This window comes from Carassius gibelio, chromosome A19 (genome assembly GCF_023724105.1).
Source record: "Carassius gibelio isolate Cgi1373 ecotype wild population from Czech Republic chromosome A19, carGib1.2-hapl.c, whole genome shotgun sequence".
Classification (NCBI taxonomy): Eukaryota; Metazoa; Chordata; class Actinopteri; order Cypriniformes; family Cyprinidae; genus Carassius; species Carassius gibelio.
The window spans coordinates 21,447,564-21,469,611 of record NC_068389.1 but is presented as its reverse complement, the minus strand read 5'-3'; the positions used below and the strand labels follow the sequence as shown (position 1 = coordinate 21,469,611).

The following is a 22,048-nucleotide window of genomic DNA, read 5'->3' as shown; positions in this document are numbered from 1 at the left end:
CTTAAGTCATTTGTGGATTAATGTGTATTGGAGACGCAAACCATTTCAAACGATTCAGTTCGATTTGGTGAACTCGTTCGAGAATATCCAGTTACATCGAGTGATTCGTTCGCGAACCGGATATCACTAAAATGCTTTGTTTTGAACTCTCTAACAACAGACACGGAAGAGAAGACAATGCTCAATAAAGTCATAGTTTTTGCTATTTTTGGACCAAAATGTATTTTTGATGCTTCAAAATATTCTCACTGACCCTCTGATGTCACATGGACTACTTTGATGATGTTTTTCTTACCTTTCTGGACATCGACAGTATACCGTACCCATAGTTTTAATGGAGGGACTGAGAGCTCTTGGACAAAATCTAAAATATCTTAAACTGTGTTCCAGAGATAAACGGAGGTCTTACGGGTTTGGAACAACATAAGGTTGAGTCATATATGACATAATTTTGATTATTGGGTGAACTAACCCTTTAAGAATAATTTGACAGAATATTGTGTGATTTTTATATAAAATATTTTAGAAAAATGTATTTACATATTTGCCTAAACACACATATGAGATGGAAAGTGAGATATTTGGATATAATTCCTCTGCAGTTTTGAAAGAGTAACTATTGATATAGGCTATGTCATAAAAAGCCATCTTGAAAGTAGAACATTTAATGACTTATGCATAGTATATAAGGAACAGTTTATGAAAGTAATAATTCAGTTAGCAGAAATTTAGATGACAAGTTAGTAAACTGTGCTCAAAAGATGTGAGCAAATAAAAATTGTGTTTTGTATCAGAATCATACAGTAGCTAGATCTACAGAACATAGCTGCTATAGTTATCACTTTTTTTCTTTTTTTTTTTTTTTTTTTTTTTACAAATGAACATATTACAGTTGCATATTGTATACAAATATATGTTAGATTTTGAAGCTGGTAGTAAAATAGAGTAGACTTACATTTATAATATTTAAATATTGTGACACGTGTCCCGAGTCACCTCATCAGCGTCGCCCTGGAAACGCACGAAGAACACCTGGAAACCTCATCACTGGCTGATCGGTCACGGCTGCCGTCAATCAAGCGGCGGGATACACAAGTGAGTGATCCCTCCAGAAGACTGGATGCTAATGCTGTTCTCCGTGTTCCCTTACAGAAAGCTCGTGACCGATCAGCACCCCCACGCACGGACACGCCGCTCTTGGGACACCATCACGACCAGCGCACCAGCACTTCCTACTCCTGACCACGGAACTCTCACACCCGAATAAACCCACCCTCCGGGGCTTTACTTTGCACTCCTTGCTGTCGTGTGATTCTTCACCCCGTGACAATATATTATCATATTTACATCGCAAACTAATGAAAATAATCTTTAGATATACATGTTTTCCTTAAAAGGCTGTATTTTTATGAACCGTTAGCTTAAAAATTAGCATTTTTTTACTTTGGCTTTGGTCGAATGAATTGTATTTATAACACATTTTATTTGTATCACAAAAATTGTTTCATTTCAAAAAATAACTTGGAGACTGTACCTCCACACGGCCCTGAAATCACAAGACTCTTCCATGGTCTTGTTGTTACATTTTTGTTGTTTAAGTACCCAACTTTAACATACAATATAAATATATTAATAATATATGAATGTGCCAAAGCCACACTTCACTTACAAAATTTCTGTTTACATAAACAAGTAAAGATGTATACTTTTATGCTTGTCTCCTCCCTCCCACTGAAAAGAGGAGAGGAGAGCAACTGAAAGTGATGTCAATGAACGAGCCACTGATTTATTTATGAACATAGCAAAATTACATTTTAACAGTCAAACACAGCTGTTGACTCAGTCACAAAGGATCATCCAGTATTGTTTCCTTGAAGACTGATGTTTAGTCTGATTTGTGAAAACGCTGATTTGTACAGGTGAGAACATTAACGTCATTCCCTCACCAGATTGTCTACAGTTCTGTAAAGTCTTACTATTGATTTGCTATGCAGTGCAATAAATGCTTGCTTAAATTGTCAGGTTAAATTTGTGTGAATATTTTACTCCAGAACATCTTGTTTTTAATACAGCCAACATTAGGATGATGTAACTGGGGAGAACGTAACTATGATTTATGAAATCCTAAATCTTTATGTCTGTGATTTCATAAAGTAAATCAAAATATAATACTTACACTTACATGTGGCATAACGAGTGCTCTTTTAAACACATTTTGAAGTGCAACATGAATTTCTACCGCCTGACACATATCTTGGTTGCATCTCGCAAAATGATGATAATTATATGTCAGAAATTTTTTAGGGTACCCATAATGAATCAACCATTCAAGTTAGCTGATAGAAATTGACAGCAAGACTGTTGTTTAAACTGAAATAACATTCCCTGAGTTATCTCTTGATCATAGAATGACCTTCAAAACAGCTCTTCTCTTCCACACCCACTCTGAGGTCTCAAACCACCATGCAATCACTACAGTGGACATTGAAGCCATTATGGACAAGGTTAGCATTGCCTTCCTCACCATCATTACTCTCCTAGGGACCATTGGGAACTCTGTGGTCATCTGGGTGGCCGGCTTCCGCATGAAACCCAAAGTCACTAACATATGGCTGGTCAATCTCGCTGTAGCAGACCTGATCTTCTGCCTGACACGAGTCATATCACTCATCTCAAGTCTGTTCTTCGACTACTGGGCTTTTGGAGTTTTTCTCTGCAAGTTCAATGGTTTCTTCAAGTATGCCAACATGTTCTGCAGTGTTTTTCATCTGGCTGTCATCAGTGTGGATCGAGCGCTCTGTATCTGGCATCCAGTGTTCACCAGAAAACGACGGACGTTATGTGCTGCTCGTGTGGTCAGTGTGGGAGTTTGGATTGTGGCAGTGATGTTCAGCTCACCGTACTTTGTATACCGACAGGTCTTCCTTGACAAGAACAACTTGAGCCACTGCTCATTCAAGGTCAGAATGGCATAACAAATTACTGCATGTGCCAGCCTTCGTTAGTTTGCATAAAGATTAATTTTATTATTATGTATTCATAATTGTATTTTCAGGAGAAAGGAGAAGAAGAAGGAGATGGCAGTTCAGCAAAGTATGTCTACTATTTAAATCGTTTCATCTGTGGATTCTTGTTGCCCTTCCTGGTCATCCTAATCTGTTATATACTAGCTGCTGTTGGGATACGCAGAACACGGCTCTCTGGAAAATCAAGGCCTCTTCGGATTCTTGTCGTTTTGGTCTGTGCCTTTTTCTTATGCTGGGCCCCCTATCACGTTCTAGGACTGGTCAAGTTGGTGAATAGAAACAACAAGGCAGTAAAAGAAGGATGGACTATGGTTTCAAACTTAGCCTATTTCAACAGCTGCATTAACCCGGTTCTGTATTTCTGCATGGGATTGGATTTTAGTCGATGCTGCAACCAAAGTTTGACTGGGATATTTCGCAGAGCACTTATGGAGGAAGGCCAAAATCTCTCACATCAAGGGACTAGAGAAAAAAACTGTAATTCTATTCCAAAGCCTGCAGAAACTGAGTGTGAAGCTAAAGTTTAAAAGATTAATATAACATCAAGATTAATATCTAATAAAAATGAAAAGTGGTGCAATTACTCTTCATTAGCAAAATCTGATAAAGACTTTCATTAGTTTATTTGTTCAAATTCTGATGTCTAATGTGGTAAAAATTTAATCTAAAACCCCTAATCCTTTAACTCTTAATGGCATTACTGAGCACACTTAAATAACTAACATCTGCAGTGACACTGCAACATTAAAAATTGAGCAGTATTGAAAAATAACAAAGTGTACAAAAATGGCCTTAAGACATTTGTATAATAAATACTGCATTGCTCAGAAGTAAATAATTTTACAGAATAGTGATTTTGATTTAAAATATTTGTGAAAAATTAATTTACATATTTGCCTAACCACTCATATTAGATGGCAGGTAAGATATTTGAATATTCAACATTTTAACATTCAAACACAGCTGTAGACTCCGTCACAAAGGATCAGGGTGTTGTTTCCTTGATGGTTTAGTCTGATTTGTGAAAACGCTGATTTGTACAGGTAAGAACATTACCATTACTTCCTTACCAGATTGTCTACAATTCCATATAGCTTTCCTATTGATTTTCTATACAGTCAGTGCAAAAAAATTCTGGCTAAAAATGTCAGGTTAAATATGTATGAATATTTTACTCCACAGCATCTAATTTTGAATAGAGTTCCTGTGGCTCAGTGGTTGAGCACTGCATTAGCAGCACAAAAGGTTGTGGGTTCAATTCCCAGGGAACATGCATACTGGTAAAAAACTTGTAGTCTGAATGTACTGTAAGTCAAGTGTCTTCTAAATGTAATACAGCAAACATTGGGATAATGTAACTATTATTTATGAAATCCTACATCTTTGTATCTGTGATCCATCTCAAGTATTTTCTTTGACCACTGGCCTTTTGGAGTTTTTCTATGCAAATTCAATGGTTTCTTCAAGTATGCCAACATATTCTGCAGTGTTTTTCTTCTGGCTGTCATCAGTGTGGATCGAGCGCTCTGCATATGGCATCCAGTGTAAAAGGTTGCGTTCTTCGTGATCCCATGTTTCAAACTTTAGTTAGTGTGTAATGTTGTTGTTAGAGTATGAATAATATCTGTAAAATTATAAAGCTCAAAGTTCAATCCCAAGGGAGATATTTTATTTAACATAATTCGCCTACATCGAACGACCAGTTTGGATTACACCCCTCTACTTCCTTCATTAATAACGTCACTAGAACAGTTTTTTGACTAACGTCTGCCCACAAGAATACACAAAAAAGGGGGCGTGGTCTTGTTCGCTCTCGCGGAGAAAAGGAAGAGTTGCGTTTAGCGTGTGTTGGTCACCATGTCGTTGAAACGCTGTCATTTTCATCTCGGAGTCCAATCACCTTTGTTTGGCCTTCCCAGGGATGCTGTACTTAGAGATCAATGGTCACAATTTATGTTTAACTCGGTTCCCGAAAATCATAATCCACATGTGAAAACTATGTGCAGCACATTTTGCTGAGGACAGCTTCCTCAATCTCAATCAGTTTAATGCCGGATTCGCACAAAGATTATTCTTGAAAGATGGAGCAGTTCCCTCTTTGTCTGGAGAAGGCGTTGTTAATGGATCACAACCGGTAAGTGTATTTTATTATTTAAGTTGGTGCGATAAACAGTTTCTGTAACTTATTACACAAAGGGCAATGATATTTAGCTTTGTTAACTAGATTGGAGGGCTGTGCAAAAAATCGAATGCGATTTTAATGTGCATCTCGTCAGTAAAGGCGCTCCTGTAATTAGAAGTACATCTCCAGCATGTGCATTCAGATCAGGATTGCCAGGTTTTCAAAACAAATCCTGCCCAATTGCTTCTCAAAACTTGTCCAAAACTAGCCCAATCGCGTTTCCAGGAGTGCAACATGTGCTAAGCTGCTGTCGAATCACAACACAGGAACCGCTGGCGAAACACAAAACACTTTTCCCATTCCCTAAAATTCCCTCTTTACCGTCCAGATGGTTTAGATTTTTACATTTCGAGGAAGGAGGGGTAACAGAGAGGTCACGGATTTGCTGGAAGCACTTCACACACAAATGCTTCAAAAATTGGACAGAACACGAAATGGGGTTCGTGAGATATCTGTCATTAACAGATAACGCGGTCCCGTCAGTGTACACCGATAGTGCCTCACAAAGTTTGAGTGGGACTGCTGGTGGTGTTTCAGGCGGCAAGTAATCCTCAACATCCCATTGTAAACTTGCGTTTAGATCTGCCTCCATTTCTGAATGAAACACCTACTTTTCTAGATCCAATCAGGTGCTAGTTGGAAAATAAAGCCACGCCCACTATTTTTCCTTATTTAGTATTCCGTTTCTCTAGGAAATACATCACAACACTGGAGAAAAGTGGTTTGCAACTTCCGGTTCATGCGGACTTTAACAATTTATACCATTTGTTTTAAAACCTGCATTTAAATTATAAGTTTAGCCTACATACTGACGTGCAAAACAATTCTAACTGATTAGGCTATCTCCCAATCCTTTGATAAATAGACTATATAGAGTTTGTTCAAAAACAAAAACAATATACATCCAGTTTATAATCAAACTTATCTCTCTGTGTGTGTGTTTTTCTGCTCCATGTAACTTTGTTCTGTGTATTTGTCCTACCCTGTCAGATTGTGCTACTTATCATTAAAACAGTGGACAGTACAATTCGACAACAAAAAAATGCTACCGGTAAAATTATGGTTTATTAACACCTACACATACCACAACCGTAAACATACCCTTACATTTGCCTAATGTAAATACAGTAATTACGTGTTATATTTGCAGTTAGAAGCTAGAAGGGATACAGCTACAGTAAACCAACAATAATTATTTTTCTACCTTTTAGATTGTGTTTTGAAGGACTCCAAAACTTTTTTGTATTGTGACCTAAATCTAAACATCTTTTATGTAAAATATCTTACTCCGGACAGTACTAAATATAAAAATAACATGCATTTTGTATGATCTCTCTTATTTTGATATAATTATTCACATTTTCTCAGATTCTGCAAGGGGTCCCCAAACTTTTGCATGCCACTGTACTGAGAGAGAAATTTCACAGAAAATGATTTGATACGGAATTTTATTGAAAAAAAGAAAATATGAAAAGTGAAATAAACTTTTGTCAAGACTGGTCTATTTATCTGTGCAGAATTATACAAATATATGTGCATGTGTAAAAAAGTCCTTTAATGCTGTTTTAAACTATTAATTTGTCTGTGTATTTTTGCAGTTTAGAGTTTTAAGGTATAACATTAAGGTCTGATGAAGGTCCTCTGAAGATATCTGTGCCAACACTTTCTGCTTCAGGTTAGCGACTTCCAACCACTCTCCTGGATTCATACAATCTGTGGGCACACATGTAGAATATCCCTGCAAAAGACAATTTTCAAATCATAAACTTTTAAACAAGTGTGAATATTATTTTCAGTATCAACTAAAAAGTGAAATAAATCCATGAAAGAATAAGAAATTATATTTACTTAGCTCTTTTTGTTCATTCGAACCATTGGTAGGTCACCACATTAATAATGCGAATAACAGGCGCACTTATATTTTTATTGTGCTTGTCATAAAGATAGCTGTGAGAGTGAATTTTAGTTTAGTCTGCATGCACATCCTGTTTTTTTTTTCCTTCTGTTTTTGTTTTTTTGTGTGAAACTACTTTATCAAAAGGTCAATCAAAGTCCTTTCAACCACATCCCACATCCTTTCATTCTGCACCATGAGAACATTTCATAACTTTTAACATCTGTGAGTCAATGCAATCCTTTAAGCAACAGTATGTACATTTTCTACCTTGAAAAATCAGTTTCAAAATCCTTCTGATGGCACACTGAAATGACTTCTAATAATGTAAATGGATTGTTTTTTCCCCACGATCCTTAAAATGTCTTTTCAGGGAGTATGTAAGTTTGGTGACCAGGTACGAAATTCCCTTAAAATGGCAGATTGTTTTACGGCAAAACCAAATGCACGTGTAGGCTACAAATATCCACAGTAATTAAAACAGTGTATTCCACAAACTTAAGGGGGATCCAAAGTAACAAAAATACACAGAACTACATGCGGTTGGTTTAGATAGCAGTCTATTTGGTATTCTATCACCTGCAATGAAGGTCATGAGCATGGCCACCCATCCCAGTATGTAGGACCAGGAGAAGCGCCAGTCTCCAAAACGCTTGCCCAGGAAGCTTAGGGTTACGCCAGTGTAGATCGCCATAGCAAGCAGCAAAAAAAATGCTGGGTGTGAAAAAAGTGATGAATTAAAATTGGACAGAGGAAACGTAGTGCCATCTATATTTTTGACTTTGTGAACAGTTTTTATTTATATTTAAATATGCTAAAAATCCACATTCTTCAGCTCATTGTGCATGTTTGTGACTCACTGGAGATGAAAAGCATGATTCCTGCTGCAAAGGAACGACTGAATCTCTCAAAGGCGGAAAAATGGGCAAATGAGAGGATGCCTGCCATGATGCCTGCAAAGCATGCCATTCCCGATAGGATCATAAACGCCCGTGTGGCATTCCAGTATGCTGGGGAAAGAGACAAGAAATGTTCTAACAGTCAATAAGTTTATGTTCATTCTCCTCCCATCCCAGCCAATCACTGTTTGTCTGATTTTTCTTATTTGATCTTTGAAGAACTGTCCCTACAAAATCACCTTGAACGAACCAGAGTACAGCTCCTGTAATCTCAGATGCCATCTTATGAGACCAGGGGTACAACTTTGGAACACCTGTTCAGAATACGACTGTGCTAAGAAAACTCAAACCAGAGTACGGAGCTCTGTATGGCAAAAAGAATAATGCATTGCCATCTACAGGCACAAATTGTCTAAATGCTCAAATGCAGGTGTCCGATTTATTTTATAATGATGTAAGGGACTTTTAAGTTCAAGTTGATTTAAAAAGCCATGAAAAATGCATATATTATAGACACATCAAAATATGTTTCTGGTGTTTGCATGAAGACATTTGCTTACCTATACTTGCTGTCTGCATGTAGCATTTGTTGGCCATGCAGTACCTCCACAGGCCCTGGTGGGCATAGCTGCCCGAGAGGCGATACTGCATCCAGTAGTCTGTCGCTGTGGAAACCACTATCAGGATGTTCCCAATAATGGCACAGAACAGGCCTCCACCCGTAAAGCTGTACATTCTGACACACGCTGTGACAATGCAGGAAGGAGATATGCACTATACACATAGGAGAGACGTTTTAATTTTACAGACACAGATGCTAGCACAAACATTAATAAATGGGAAATACAAAATAATTCTTCAGTTAAAACTAAAATATAAATAAAACATCAAAAATAAAATCAATTCTCATCAAACAAACATTTGGCTAAAAGGTTAATTAAATATAAACACGCATCAATATTAATTTATCAATATAACCTTTTCTTTTTAAAGTTACTCAATTTAAACACAAAAAGCATTTCCGAAAAATATGCATAAAGCATTTCAAAAATAAATTTGCAGAAAAGAATTATGAATTTGGTATCGATATCTACTTTTTAAAAATAAACATATACTTTTTAAACATACACTTCACAATTGCAGATTTCTTTACACTTGCATAAATGATTTTATTTATCATGTTTTGAAATATGCACCAAACATATAAGGGAAACAAAATCTTGTAAACGAATACATAAAAAATATAAAGAAAATTTTTTTTTTTTTAAATCTAACTAGTTTTCTCGCCAAACTAGGTTAACAAAATTAAACATATTATATAAAATTAAATAATAACATGTAAAGTACATATTCATATACAAAATAATTACAGTTTCTCAATTTAAACACAGAAGCATTTGGGAATTTTTTTAATACATTTCCAAAACAGCATTATGTATTATCTACAATAATTCAGCAATATCTACTCTTTAAAAACATTCCTAAAGCTTTACAATAATAGATTTCTAAATAGTTGCATAATTCATTTCGTTTATCAAATTTCTTCACACAAGAAGCTTAAAAATATGGATGTTACAGCTGTTTCTGTATACTTCAAAATATTGTAATTGAGAAAGCCATCTTACTTAAACATCAGAGCTATTTTTGATATTCCAGGTTAGATAAAACATTTCTGCAATGTATTTAATTGGCACGCTTATCGTAAAATAACTACCAGTTCCATTTACACTGCATTTACGTTTCAATCAATGAATCAAATATTAAGAATTACAGATATATATATATATATATATATATATATATATATATATATATATATATATATATATATATATATATAGAAAAAAAAGTGCTTTACATCGCTTACCTTGTTGCTTCTGAGGCAAATCCCTCTTTGCTTATCCTCTGGGGAAAGAGGGAGTGAGAGAGTGGAGAGGGAGAGAGAGATATTAAGAGAAATAGACAACCTCTGTTGCCCTTTTTTGTTGATGGTGGCAAAATCCTTTAAATGCTACCTCCTCTGTCCCTGAAACAAATACACTTGAACTGGTTAGGGCAGGGGCCCTGGTGTGTCCGACTTTTCACTATGTGTATGCATGATGTCAATGGTCCTCCTTTTGTTTGAAGAGTAGACTGTTCTGTAGCTGCACATATTCAAAGGATTGCTTTGGTAAAGCTGTCAATGCAAAACGCTGAGTTGCATGCTTGCTTTGACAGAGGCCACAGCGTGGATGCCCATGGCATACCTATAGTTTAAAGTGCAATAAACTCAATGTTTCCCATTCCCAAATTAAATTACTGAATCAATTTTTAAATATAGTTCAACAACGAGGGAAAACTGCTTTTGAAAAAAAAAAATATGATCTGTAAATATGTGAATGAATCAAGTCGATGCTTACAAACAAGCTTTTAATATGGAGAACCCGTAGGAATGCATTTGACTTATTGCGACAAAAACAGCTTAACTGTATGATTGACAATCAGAACTGTTTAATCAAATTGCATGACTTTATTCGGTTGCACTTTATTTAACAGTATGTGTACTTAAATGTACTTATAGTGTACTTACAGTGTATTTATCTAAGAAAGTTCTGGTAATACAAGGTATCTACATGGGGTAGGGTTAGGTTTAGGGGTAGGTTCAGGGTTAGTAGTTATTACATAGTTATTGTAATTACTATAATATGTACATAGTATGTACATGGGGAACAGGGCTGTAAAATAAAGTGCAACCCTTTATTCTTACAAATTACATTAATGTATATACAAATGTACTGTTTAGTGAAATTCTTGGGTCCTTGCTTTACAACAAAGCAAGCAGTAATATCTCAACAATGCTGCAAAATACCCATCCACCAATTTTCTACACCCTCTTATGGAATGCTGGAGCAAAATAAATCCACATATTAAATATTTATAAAGAACACATACATACAACGCACAGAATTAAAATACCTGTTAACAATAAAGAATAACTGCATGGTCAACAGGACAGTTAACACTCTCTTCAGATATTATCCAAAAGCACTAGACACTTGCATTTTAATAAACTTTCATTTTGTACAAAAAATAAAAAATAAAGGTTAAATAAAACCTTTAATATTTTGTTTGGGGGTTTTCAGTGAATGCTGAATGAAAATTATAAGAAATAACAGAAAAAAAAGCTTGTATTGTAGGGACGAATTCTAGTGACAATCTGTTTAAAGTGATGCTTTGCCAAACATGTCTAATACTACTTGGATTTCTCCTCCCATAAACATCAGATTTATATGAAATAACTGTCCACCACGCAATTTTCAACATTATTTTAATTCAGAAAAAATGGAACCCTTAAGGTGTATGAGCTGGACATACTGCATGTTCAAATTCATATTCCATGTTGTCAAATGTCTTTGACTTCAGCTGTTCATCGCGTTAACTTCTCAAACAATGTATATAAAATACACTGCTTAATTATTTCAAGGCTAAAAAAAGAAATTTGGTATTGATTTCAACAGCTCAATTTGCCATTCAGCAGCACAGTCTTGTGGCTACAGCAGTGCGAGTTCAGGAAAATAGAGAAGTAGCCTACTGTTGGGAAACGCTTGCTTTTATAATTTCATGTTTAGGCATATTAATGAAAACTTGTTACGCGTGTAGGCTATATCGAATTAATAATTCGGAGTATTTATGTAAATGAGGTTAGCATGTTCATTCACATTACAGCTTTTAAAATAAAATGTCTATTTCCTATCCACCACTCTTGCATTCGTGTCATGTGGTTTGACCAAAAACCCGGATTGGATCGCGGGGGTCACCTGAGAAAAATCACCACTCGTCATATTCGTTATTCCTCGTGCTGATGTGACCAAGGAAAATCTTATATTTTGTGCACGTTATAAGTTTTGAATTAAAAAACGACCAGGTTCTAAGTCGTGGCGAAACACAAGGTAAGTTTTCAAGTTCACTTATTTATGAAAAGACATTTCAAAGCATCATGACAGTCATCATAAAATTCGCGAGGCTGTTATAGCAGTAGGTTAGTTGGATCTGATTTGAACTTAAATTCCCAGTTTTAGCGTTGAAAGTCTATCGCAATAATATATCGTTAGACTCCCTATTTGTTCTGTTTCTAGCCCGTAATGTTACCTGCGAAATACAAGTTCTCTCATAGTACGTACTCAGGCATGGACGTGTTGTTTTATCTATCTACCAAAAATATATTATTGTTTCTAAACCTAAACCACACTTTGTTTTAAATAAGCACTCCACTCCATATCTTATTAACGGCAGCTCTATAATGTGGCTGCTTGCGGATGGATACGTAAAAACGATAACAAAGCAATTCGACGCGGTTCAGAAATAAGGCGGAAACGTGATTTTAATGTTCCAAACGCTTATAAATAAAAGGACAAATAAAAACAGTTTTAGCGTCAGTGCAAATACTTAATGAAAAAAAGCGATTCAACAACTCGAGAACTCGATTAGACCGAGAGCAGGAGTGCGTAACATACGCAACAAAGCCGCGCAGTGAGCGCAACAACAACCGGGACACCTTCCTTCTTCTTCCACAGCGATCTCCATTTTAACTCCTCGCCCAGCCTGCACCTCACGTGTCCTGGACTGTCTTTCTCACATGACCCGTGTGTTTGTCCCCGTGATCAGAGCTTCCATCTCCCGTATTTCAAGTGTCGCTGAATATCGCATTTTTAAAACCGCTCGCCTTCATGGATATGCTCGATCAGAGCTTGGACACCTCGACGAGGTGAGAGCGCGTCCTTTATGTACGGCTAACCTCAAGGCCCCAGTCAACCATTTTCTGCTCTGTTTTCATAGTAGGACAGTTAGCAATCCTCTTTCAAGTTTATTTTTTGACTTTTCTAAAGTTTTATGCACGCCATTAATATAGTAAGTTAAACAACATATACGAAAAGCACGAAGAAAACAACAGATCGCAGGCGTTTTAACATAGATGGTCGACATATTTATATCACTATTAGCCCGATTGCTAATTTGGTGATTTTTGTCTATCCTTTGTACTAGAAGAAAACACAACTCCAAGCCGGTGTATGTTTGCCTTTAACAGTGGTCCTCAAAATTGACATTTTCTGAAAAATGAAAGACATTTGAACTGATATTTCAAATAGAAATGTCGTGTGTAGGCTGTTACTGTTGGAACAAAAGCTCTTTCAGCAGTTTAAAGCATTAACTGTTAAATTCCCTTCAACCTGCAACCAAACCGCAGTCTTTTCCACCAGAGGCTTTATGTGCATACCGAAGTTTGTGTTTATTTAATCCCGTGTGAATACATATATATATAATTTTTTATCTAGAGAAATCGTCGCTATTAGTATTTTAAAATTTTGCAGACCACTTTAGAAACTGAACGGTCTGTAGTGATGAGAAGGGGGCGTTCACTGTTTGTTCACAAATATCTTGATGATCTAGTTCAGATTTATAACTAGAACATATTTTTTCAGTCATTTGGAGTTTTTAATGGATTTTCAAATAGTTCAAATGTCGTTTTAATTAATTGCATCAAGACTGAATGAATGTAGTAGTTATGTACGATTCGTTAACGAATCGTTCTTTGAGTCGGATCTTTTCAATGAATCGGTTCGCGATTCTTTCACAAATCTGAGCTGTCCTTGAGTGAAAAATAAGAAGGTTATTTAATTTAAATATGACAACAACAAAAAAACTCACATTAATTATATCTAAATTTAGAACAAAATATGTTTTCAAAATAAAAGTATAAATGCGAATTATACTGTATTCCGGGACTAAAGGATCAAAACACAATTACAGTAAACGCTTTTATTGTAAATAACATTATTATTTTTAAACCAGTGTAATCAATTAAACATTTAGCAGAAATGTGTCTTTAGAATATGCCTATATGATTTTGATCTGTATCTCTGGAGTTTCCTTTGAGTAGTTTTATAACATGACCCAAAACATTTGCTCTTTGTCTTTGCAGTCACGAGAAACAGGAAACTGAGGAGGTTGTTCAGCTGCAGGAGGGTAAGTAAAATCATGCATGTGCGGATGCAGTGAGTGATGCATATATTAAATATAGCGCTGTTGGTTTGTGGTGCATTTCTCAGGAGAGGGGGTGGGAGCGGAGGAGCAGGCAGCCGTTACAATAGCGAGCGTCCAGCAAGCGGCAGCCTTTGCAGACCACAATGTTCAGTATCAGTTCCGGACAGAGAACACTGGTGGACAGGTCAGTGTGACCATTGACCTTTCCAAGGTTCAAACTGGGGTCACTCTGTAATAAAACATGACTTGAGTACTGTGTCTTAATAACGAGTCTTATAAGAATTATTTTATGCTTTTATGAATATTTTCACTTCATGCTATATCAAAATAAGAGAAATCCAGTAAAATTACTTCTTAAAATCTACTTGTGAGCCTTGCGATGATCTGGCCATTCAAGCAGGGATTTTCCTGCCTGTGGCTCAAGACGCTGAGTTAGGCTCCATAATTGTACAACCCTAATAAGGACAAAAAGGTTTGGATTATAGAATGGATGGATGGACTACTGAAAAGATTTATTTAAAGATACAGCTCACAATTTTAAAGGGATTTTAAAGTTGACCTTATAGAACTGGGCATATAGTACTCAACATCCCACGTATAAATTCTGCGGGGAAGTACAGTATATATAAGTATATACTTCAATGTGCAGTTTTCATAAACAAGACCCATTTAAAGATTTCAGAACAAAATCAAAAAGGTTGGGTCTTCAATTGATAAAATATCATCTAGAATTACAGTAAAATCATACTAGAGCCACTGGCTCAAATTACCCCACTCCTACCATCTTAACAAACTTGTATTATCCAGCAGTTTAGAGATAACATCACTCTAACACTATAGCCACATATTATTACCTTCTAAAGCCCAAACGTGTGATATTTCTTTTCAAATTTGCCTGTAATTGTTCAGATACAAAAAACTAAATGAGTCCTCGAACATAAAAAAGTGTTTGAATCTAAATGTAGTTACAAATTATTTCATGGGCTTCTCTCCATCACAGGGTTAGTAAAATGAAAAACTCTTCAAATGTGTGTGGCCATATCACCAATATTGTTTAAGGTTGTCTCAAAACAAGGGGTGGCTCAACTTCCCCACAGGCTCAAATCACCCCACTTTCCCTTATTGGCAATGTTTTAGCAAACGTATATAACATCCACTTTACATTTATAATTTGATTCCTGGTAGATAAAATGAAGTGCAACCTTTCTTTTTCTTTACTGTTGAATATCACGTCTCATTCAGAAAATGTCAAACTATGATAAAACAGTAGGTTTCAAATGGCAAATCATTTTTGTTTTAATGCATTTTTGTTATTTAATTCCAAATAGATTATGCAACTTAAAAGATACAAAACATTCCTACCAAATTCACATTTGTGTTCTGACCTGAAACAGGTGACATATCGTGTGGTCCAGGTAACAGAGGACCATTTGGAAGGAGATGGAGGAGCAGCAGTCAGTGTAGTGTCCACAGCCTTTGCAGGCGCACAGCAAGCAGTAGCACAGGTGTGTATGGAACAGACTGGATCAAAGCATGGAGAAAAGTAATAAATTAATGCAGTGTCAAATTTGGCTCCATGTCTCTCATATTTCTTTCATGTATCTTTCTATAGGCTGTCATCCAGAACCCTTTTAGTAATGGAGGCAGTCCAGCGGGTGAAACGGTGGGGGGAGAGACACGCTTTGCCTACTTCCCAGCAGCAACTGTCACTGACGGTACAGCTACAGCTGTCTCAGTGCAGGCCACGTCTGATCCGACCCTCACACAGGCTGGAGGTCAGTTTCACATGCCAAAGTCCAAAAGCAGTGTTTGCCATTGACGCATTGAAATGACCGTTTTTACCTGTTTATATGCAAAGCAAGTAAGCTGCATTTAGAAGAATTGTATTCCAAAATGTCAATGGCATATGTGCACAGTTTTTACGACTGTACCACTTATCTTATTACTGCACAAAATTTGAACATTTTATTTTTTTAATAACCTCTCGGGCCAGAAATTATTCAGAATTTGCAATATGTTTCCTCCTCCCCACCGCGAAACACTCACTGTGGCTGGATGCACTTAAATCCGCTGTAAGGATGCTTTCCGGTCACATATTACACATGCTATAAACAAACAGAATGCAGGTTAAGGTGTTTACATGCTGGAAGCAATTGGGTTAATGTGCAGAATCCTATGAATCAGTTCTGTTAGGTTTATTTAAGCCATTTATGACCTTATGAAAAAATCAAACAAATTGGTTTAACACGCATGAGCACCCATGTTGTCAGTTTAAGCATAATCCAGTGGTAGTAAGTTCTAGTATGTCAATGTGCCGAAAACGTAGACTGTTGATAACAGATGCTGCAGGTGCACATTTTTTCAAATTGTGTTTTTCAAACACTATTTTAACATTTCCATTTTTGTTTTCCCTAGGTCAGTTTTACGTGATGATGAGTCCACCAGATGTTTTACAGACTGGAACACCACGGACCATTGCCCCTCGTACACACACTTACTCTACGTAAGTATGATCATGAATCAACATCCCTCATTTTTTCCTGTCTGCACGGCCCAGTCCAACCTTTCACCCTAGTGCTATGTACATAATGATTTGATCCCTTCACATTCCCCCAAATTAATTTCAGTGTGCAGAACGATGAGAATGAAATTTCAAATCAAATCCTGACGAATTTTCCTGCAAAACACCTCAGATTGAGAGTATGGAATTAATTGGAAAATGCAATGATTTCACATACAAATATGCAAAGTATTTTCCAATCAGTTTAAGTGCAGTCAGAAAAAACAACCAAAACAAATTTGTCCCACTTGCCTGCTATCCCCAGAGACCTTGGTGAACGTGAGAGTCTTCAACACAGCAGATCAGAATGGTGAGGAAGACCTTTTACACCCCACCCCCTTTCAGCTCCCAGCCTGTCCATCTCTAGATGCTGCAGCTAGCTTTTAAAGGAATAGTTCACCCAAGAATAACATTTTGCTGAACATTTACTCACCCTATGCCATCCAAGACGTAGATGAGTTGGTTTCTTCATCAAAATTCAGCATTACTTCTCTTACTCAACAATGGATCCTCTGCAGTGAATGTGTGCCGATTAAAAACATCACAGTAATCCACACAACTTCAGTCCATTAATTATTACGGACTGTGGACTCATATTTTGGCCAGAAGCAACGGTTTAAAGTTAGAAATGCGTTTTTGATGGATTTGTTTCTTACAAACATGCAGCTTTTCACTTCACAGTTTGTTTATTGATAGACTGGAGTTGTGAATAACTTGTGGACTATTGTGATGTTTTTAATAGCTGTTTGATCTCTCATTTTGATTTCACCCATTCACTGCAGAGGATTCATTGGTGAACAAGTGATGTAATGCTAAATTTCTTCAAATCTGTTCCAATACTCCTCTACATCTTGGATGGCCTGAGGGTGAGTACATTTTCAGCAAAATTTCCTTTTTGGGTGAACTATTTCTTTAATTCAGTACTGTATAAATATAACAGATGTGTTTGCTGGTGTTTGAGTTTTCTTCATGTTGGGAAGACATCAATTCTGGCCGCTAAAAACTGAAATGAAGAAAAATCAAAGGGTTTCTTTCAGGCTCATTACTTGTTTAATCCAGATTTAAGCAAATCTTTGGGTAGATTCAGTACTGAACTGTTGTTATATCCGTGAACGGGCTGGAGAAATTTTTGTTTTTTTGCAGATTCATTTGGTAGTTTAATAGTGCAGTAAAGCAAGCTTACATAAGTCTCCTCTTTTTCTCTTCTGTCTCTACTTGCACAGGAAAATTGATGGCCCCCGGGCACCTCGTGACGAGAGAAGGAGAGCACAGCACAATGAAGGTTAACTAATGCAAGCCTTAAGTCTTAGAGCTCACAATATGTACAGTTTCAGTGGAAGCAAAAACATCTGTACCAAGCAGTTACATGATCAATTTCCCAAATTTTGCTAATTTGAAAAATTATGAATTTGAAACATTTTTTGCCTATTTAGTTACAGTAAAAAAAAAAGAAAAACCAGGAATGTGCATTAGGGAGAGAAAATGGGATCAATTTGGATTTCATATTGACTTATTGGAAGTAATTCAGTGTATAGAGTAAAAGTAGATAAGTTTGGGCTGTTGCTAAATGGTTTTCTTGGTGTTTCTGCAGTGGAAAGGAGAAGAAGAGACAAAATCAACAACTGGATTGTCACACTGTCTAAAATCATCCCAGACTGCAATATGGACAATACCAAAACAGGAGCAGTAAGTAACAGCACCAGATCTATTCTTCTTGGAACTATTGTACCTCTTTACACCTGCTAATGTTAATGGGCTGTTTGTTGTCGTCTATAGAGTAAAGGAGGCATCCTGTCTAAAGCATGCGACTACATTAGAGAACTCCGACAGACTAACCAGAGGCTGCAGGAGAGCTACAAGGAGGTGGAGAGAATACAAGTGGACAATGAGCTACTAAGACAACAGGTATTTTTGTTGGTGTTGTTTATGTAGGATGCACAGTGGGATCTCAAAGCAGATTACTAGTTAAGATGCTCCTTTTTGCTTCAAAATATTATTTCTTTAAATTGCAGATAGTATAAATAACAATACAGTCCAAGTCAAGTGCTAGTTGAATTGAAAATGTTTTTTTTTTTGTTTAATTTTTATGGATTCTGTTTTTAATTGGTTTAATTAAATTTTGATCATTAAAACGGATGTTTAATCAGTTTTATATATATATATATATATATATATATATATATATATATATATATATATATATATATATATATATATATATATATAAAATTTGAACAATTTAACACTTTATTATGAATCGGGCTTTATTTTTTCAGAAATTCTGTTTCGGTTTTTCTGGGTCCTGAGTTTTTTATCCATCTATTTTGGTCTAATACAGTAGTAATCAAATTATTGCTGTCATCTTTTACAATTAAATTAATCTTTTAAATTGTAATCAAATGACTTTTCAACAGTTACCTTCAGTTTTTGGTGAACAAAGTGTTGTACAAGAGGTTTACAGTTTCAATTAAAATGGATGACACATTGTGATAATCTTTAAAAAAATGCCTTAATGTATCCTTAAGTAAAATAAATAAATAATTCAAAGTTGTAAATTTATGAGATCTGTGTTGTTTTGCTTACCAAGTCCGATTGGGCAAATGGTAATATGTTGAATGTCCATTGCCCTGCAGATTGAAGACCTGAAAAATGACAATGCACTGCTCAGAGCTCAACTACAACAACATGGCCTGGAAATCAGTGAGACTACATCACAGTGACAAAAAAAAAACAACAAAAAAAAAAAAAAAAACATTCTCACGAATAAAAAAAAAAAAAAAGTGATAGTGACATGGAGAAATAATCCCTCAATGACTTGCTTGTACACGCCTCATCACAGAGTTAAGATGTTCTGCACCTCAAGTAGGGTATGAATGCTTATGTGATACACAGACACACATCCTTCTGATAAGAGACTGTGACCATTTTGAAATTAACATCTGCTGTACAAGCACATTTTGTTTTCTCCGTCACTTCCGTGAGAATTCAACCACTTGGACTCGACTGATATGGAATAACCCTCATCTTCCAGAAGTATTCTGCTTGCCACAGGTTTATGTCTTTAGCTTCAATCTTGGATTTGTGAACCAATTATTTGCCTGCTAATGCCTAATGCTCATCTTTTGTTCTGTTTGAAACATTTTGTGGATTTAATTTTTGCTACATAGTGCAAATTTTACTACTGTCTCTTAACACGACAGAAGGTCTTTTTTCGAGGGTTCTTCGGTATTGTATTTATTAGCTTTCAAGAAATTGCGTAGCAGCAGGTATACAAAACCTTTGCATTTGGCTGATGTTTTGAAGTCGATTTTTGTTTTTCTGTCTTGTAGTCTTTCCATATATCAGACTTTGTGAAATACATTCATCAGGCTGATCAAAGACTTGATATCGTGGCACATCAAGACTAATTTACAGTACAAGTTTGCTTAGAATGTAAATGAAAGTGCATAGAGTATGTTTTTATTTAAAATGGAGACTTGTGATATCTAAAACTGCATTACCTATAAATCTCAGTTTTCAGAGTACATTATATTTAATGCACTGTAATTTTAGTGAAGGATGAACGAGTAGCTCAGGGTTTTGAGGTGCAGGAAAATAGCCTAGGATCTCCCCACTAACCTTGTAATCCTGCACTTTTTCCCCTTTGGCTTTAACATACTAGATTCAAACATGTACTCTATATATATATATCTCTCTCATGTATTTCAACCAGTTGTTCTTAAGTCATTAATTGATTCAAAGAAATGTACTTCATAAGCCCTAATTCCCTGGCTTGTTTATCTACGGCAAATAAAATGGAAGATGCACAATAGAAACAGATAGAATTGCTACTGCTAGTAGTGTTCTGGCTTATTTTATTGTAGCTTATCTTCCATCTTATTTTGTAACATTCCTAATTTAGGTCGTTGATTTAGACATTGATCAACAACACCATTTTGATCAATAAAATTGGATTTGAGCTTTAAAATTTATCAACCTCCATTTAATTATAAGAGTGTGAACATTAATAACTGATGGCAATGAGAGTTACTGTTAATGAGCTATGCATAAGGAAATCAAACATACTTTTAAAGTGAACCGATTTATTTTCTTTAACCTTCTTAATAGTGTTAGTGTTTACTAGTTAATCTAGGTTTTAAGGCCAGAAGACCTAAGTCTTGGAATGAAAAGGGCTTAGGTCTACTGGCTTAGGTCTCCTAAGACTTGGATTTGCGTGATATAGGACCTTTAAGGCCATCTCTCACAGCCTTGTTTTCATTCATGTTTAATTCAATATGTCGTCTAACCTGAAGGTCTATTCAGGTCGGAGTTTTTCCCTTCCTAGTCAGGCTTATTGCAGAGTTTGAATAATATAATGCTAGATTACAAAAATAATACTTTAGACTGTTTACTGCAACCAATCACGAGGTGGTGGTGGTGGTATCCTCAAGTTAAATCACAAACAACCTGTGATCATAGCATACCAAGGCCTGGTATCACTGACGGGGCTTAGCTGAAACCAGGACTAGCACTTTCATTAAATTATGGTATTTAAGCAACTTTTATAAAAATGCCTTTGAAGAAAACATTACCGGTCTGTATCTTGTGACAGAACAATGGCACTGACATATTTTAAGATATGCCAGAGCAAGTTATTTTCAGTTGAGACAGCTCAAACATTCATTTTAGTCTTGGACTAGCCTTAAGACTTGTCTGTGAAACCGGAGGAAAGTGTTGAACCAGTGAAACATCAAAATATATTTCACATAGCAATACAGAGAGGGCACAGATGACCTTTAAGCACTCTCTCTGTCCTCTTCACAGTATTAATGCTGTACTTGAATGACTGTTGAGTCCAGAACCATAGTCTAATGCACTGCTACTTTTAAATTAAAGCTTAGAAAGAATATTTTTATTAATGTATGTCTGATTGAATTGAGGAACACTTAGCATGACATTCTTACCACTGGTTTGATATCTATAAGCTATACAACAACAACAACGTTGCGTTTGTCGTGCCTAATGACTGTTGATGTTTATGTATGTACTTATATAAAAGAGAAACCCAGAGTTACAATATGTAGTTATTTTTCTTTGAAAGAAACAAAAATTCTAAAATAAATGTGAAAAAAGCTGTCAACATTTAAACAATGTCTTATCTTCTACATCACCATTAAGTCATATGAAATTCAATTCACTGCAATGACAATGTCCCAAAAACACTGACATTTCTAATCTAAGCCAACGGAGGACTATATATATATATATATATATATATATATATATATATATATATATATATATGGTGAGAAACACTGTCGAATCTTCAGACATTGTTGTCGGCCTGTGGTAAAGTTCTTCTTTACTGTAGAAAACAACCCTGCAAGTTCTTAAAACAGCACCTGTAATATAAAAACATTTATTTAACATAGATTTTTTAATATAATAAAAAAATAAGCAAAATAAAAGTTTGTAAAGATACTAAAA

The 22,048-nt window shown here is 35.8% G+C and overlaps 3 protein-coding genes across 4 annotated transcripts; 2 read left to right on the top strand and 1 right to left on the bottom strand.

The window, feature by feature from the left end:
• Nucleotides 1–2,408: 2,408 nt before the first annotated feature.
• On the top strand, nt 2,409–3,553 carry LOC127934986 (C3a anaphylatoxin chemotactic receptor-like). Its single transcript, XM_052532566.1, has 2 exons — nt 2,409–2,960; nt 3,056–3,553. The coding sequence occupies exons 1-2, from the start codon at nt 2,409–2,411 to the stop codon at nt 3,551–3,553; spliced, it is 1,050 nt and encodes a 349-aa protein (XP_052388526.1).
• Nucleotides 3,554–6,655: 3,102 nt separating this feature from the next.
• On the bottom strand, nt 6,656–12,355 carry LOC127935276 (lens fiber membrane intrinsic protein). Its single transcript, XM_052532986.1, has 5 exons — nt 9,869–12,355; nt 8,562–8,775; nt 7,963–8,112; nt 7,682–7,816; nt 6,656–6,946 (listed from the first exon to the last, which is right to left on the bottom strand). The coding sequence occupies exons 2-5, from the start codon at nt 8,734–8,736 to the stop codon at nt 6,885–6,887; spliced, it is 522 nt and encodes a 173-aa protein (XP_052388946.1). The 5' UTR covers nt 8,737–8,775; nt 9,869–12,355; the 3' UTR covers nt 6,656–6,884.
• Nucleotides 12,356–12,557: 202 nt separating this feature from the next.
• On the top strand, nt 12,558–21,701 carry LOC127935275 (upstream stimulatory factor 2). 2 transcript variants are annotated; one of them, XM_052532984.1, is made up of 11 exons: nt 12,558–12,745; nt 13,961–14,004; nt 14,088–14,206; nt 15,417–15,527; nt 15,635–15,797; nt 16,438–16,525; nt 16,848–16,892; nt 17,806–17,864; nt 18,174–18,268; nt 18,359–18,487; nt 19,216–21,701. In XM_052532984.1, exons 1-11 carry the CDS (start codon nt 12,708–12,710, stop codon nt 19,300–19,302), a joined length of 978 nt encoding a protein of 325 aa, XP_052388944.1. In that variant the 5' UTR covers nt 12,558–12,707; the 3' UTR covers nt 19,303–21,701. The 2 variants fall into 2 exon arrangements, with proteins under 2 accessions (XP_052388944.1, XP_052388945.1); XM_052532985.1 differs by lacking the exon at nt 16,848–16,892.
• The last annotated feature ends 347 nt before the right edge of the window (nt 21,702–22,048 follow it).

Bases quoted from the DNA above. Each gene is read 5' to 3' on its own strand.
- LOC127934986 (XM_052532566.1), top strand. From the start codon at position 2,409: ATGACCTTCAAAACAGCTCTTCTCTTCCACACCCACTCTGAGGTCTCA. The intron at 2,961-3,055 runs GTCAGAATGGCA...TTGTATTTTCAG, and splicing joins TGAGCCACTGCTCATTCAAG to GAGAAAGGAGAAGAAGAAGG.
- LOC127935276 (XM_052532986.1), bottom strand. From the start codon at position 8,736: ATGTACAGCTTTACGGGTGGAGGCCTGTTCTGTGCCATTATTGGGAAC. The intron at 8,113-8,561 runs GTAAGCAAATGT...CTCTTTCCCCAG, and splicing joins CATGCAGACAGCAAGTATAG to CATACTGGAATGCCACACGG. The intron at 6,947-7,681 runs GTGATAGAATAC...TGTCTTTTGCAG, and splicing joins GCTCATGACCTTCATTGCAG to GGATATTCTACATGTGTGCC.
- LOC127935275 (XM_052532984.1), top strand. From the start codon at position 12,708: ATGGATATGCTCGATCAGAGCTTGGACACCTCGACGAG. The intron at 17,865-18,173 runs GTTAACTAATGC...GTGTTTCTGCAG, and splicing joins GAGAGCACAGCACAATGAAG to TGGAAAGGAGAAGAAGAGAC. The intron at 18,488-19,215 runs GTATTTTTGTTG...ATTGCCCTGCAG, and splicing joins ATGAGCTACTAAGACAACAG to ATTGAAGACCTGAAAAATGA.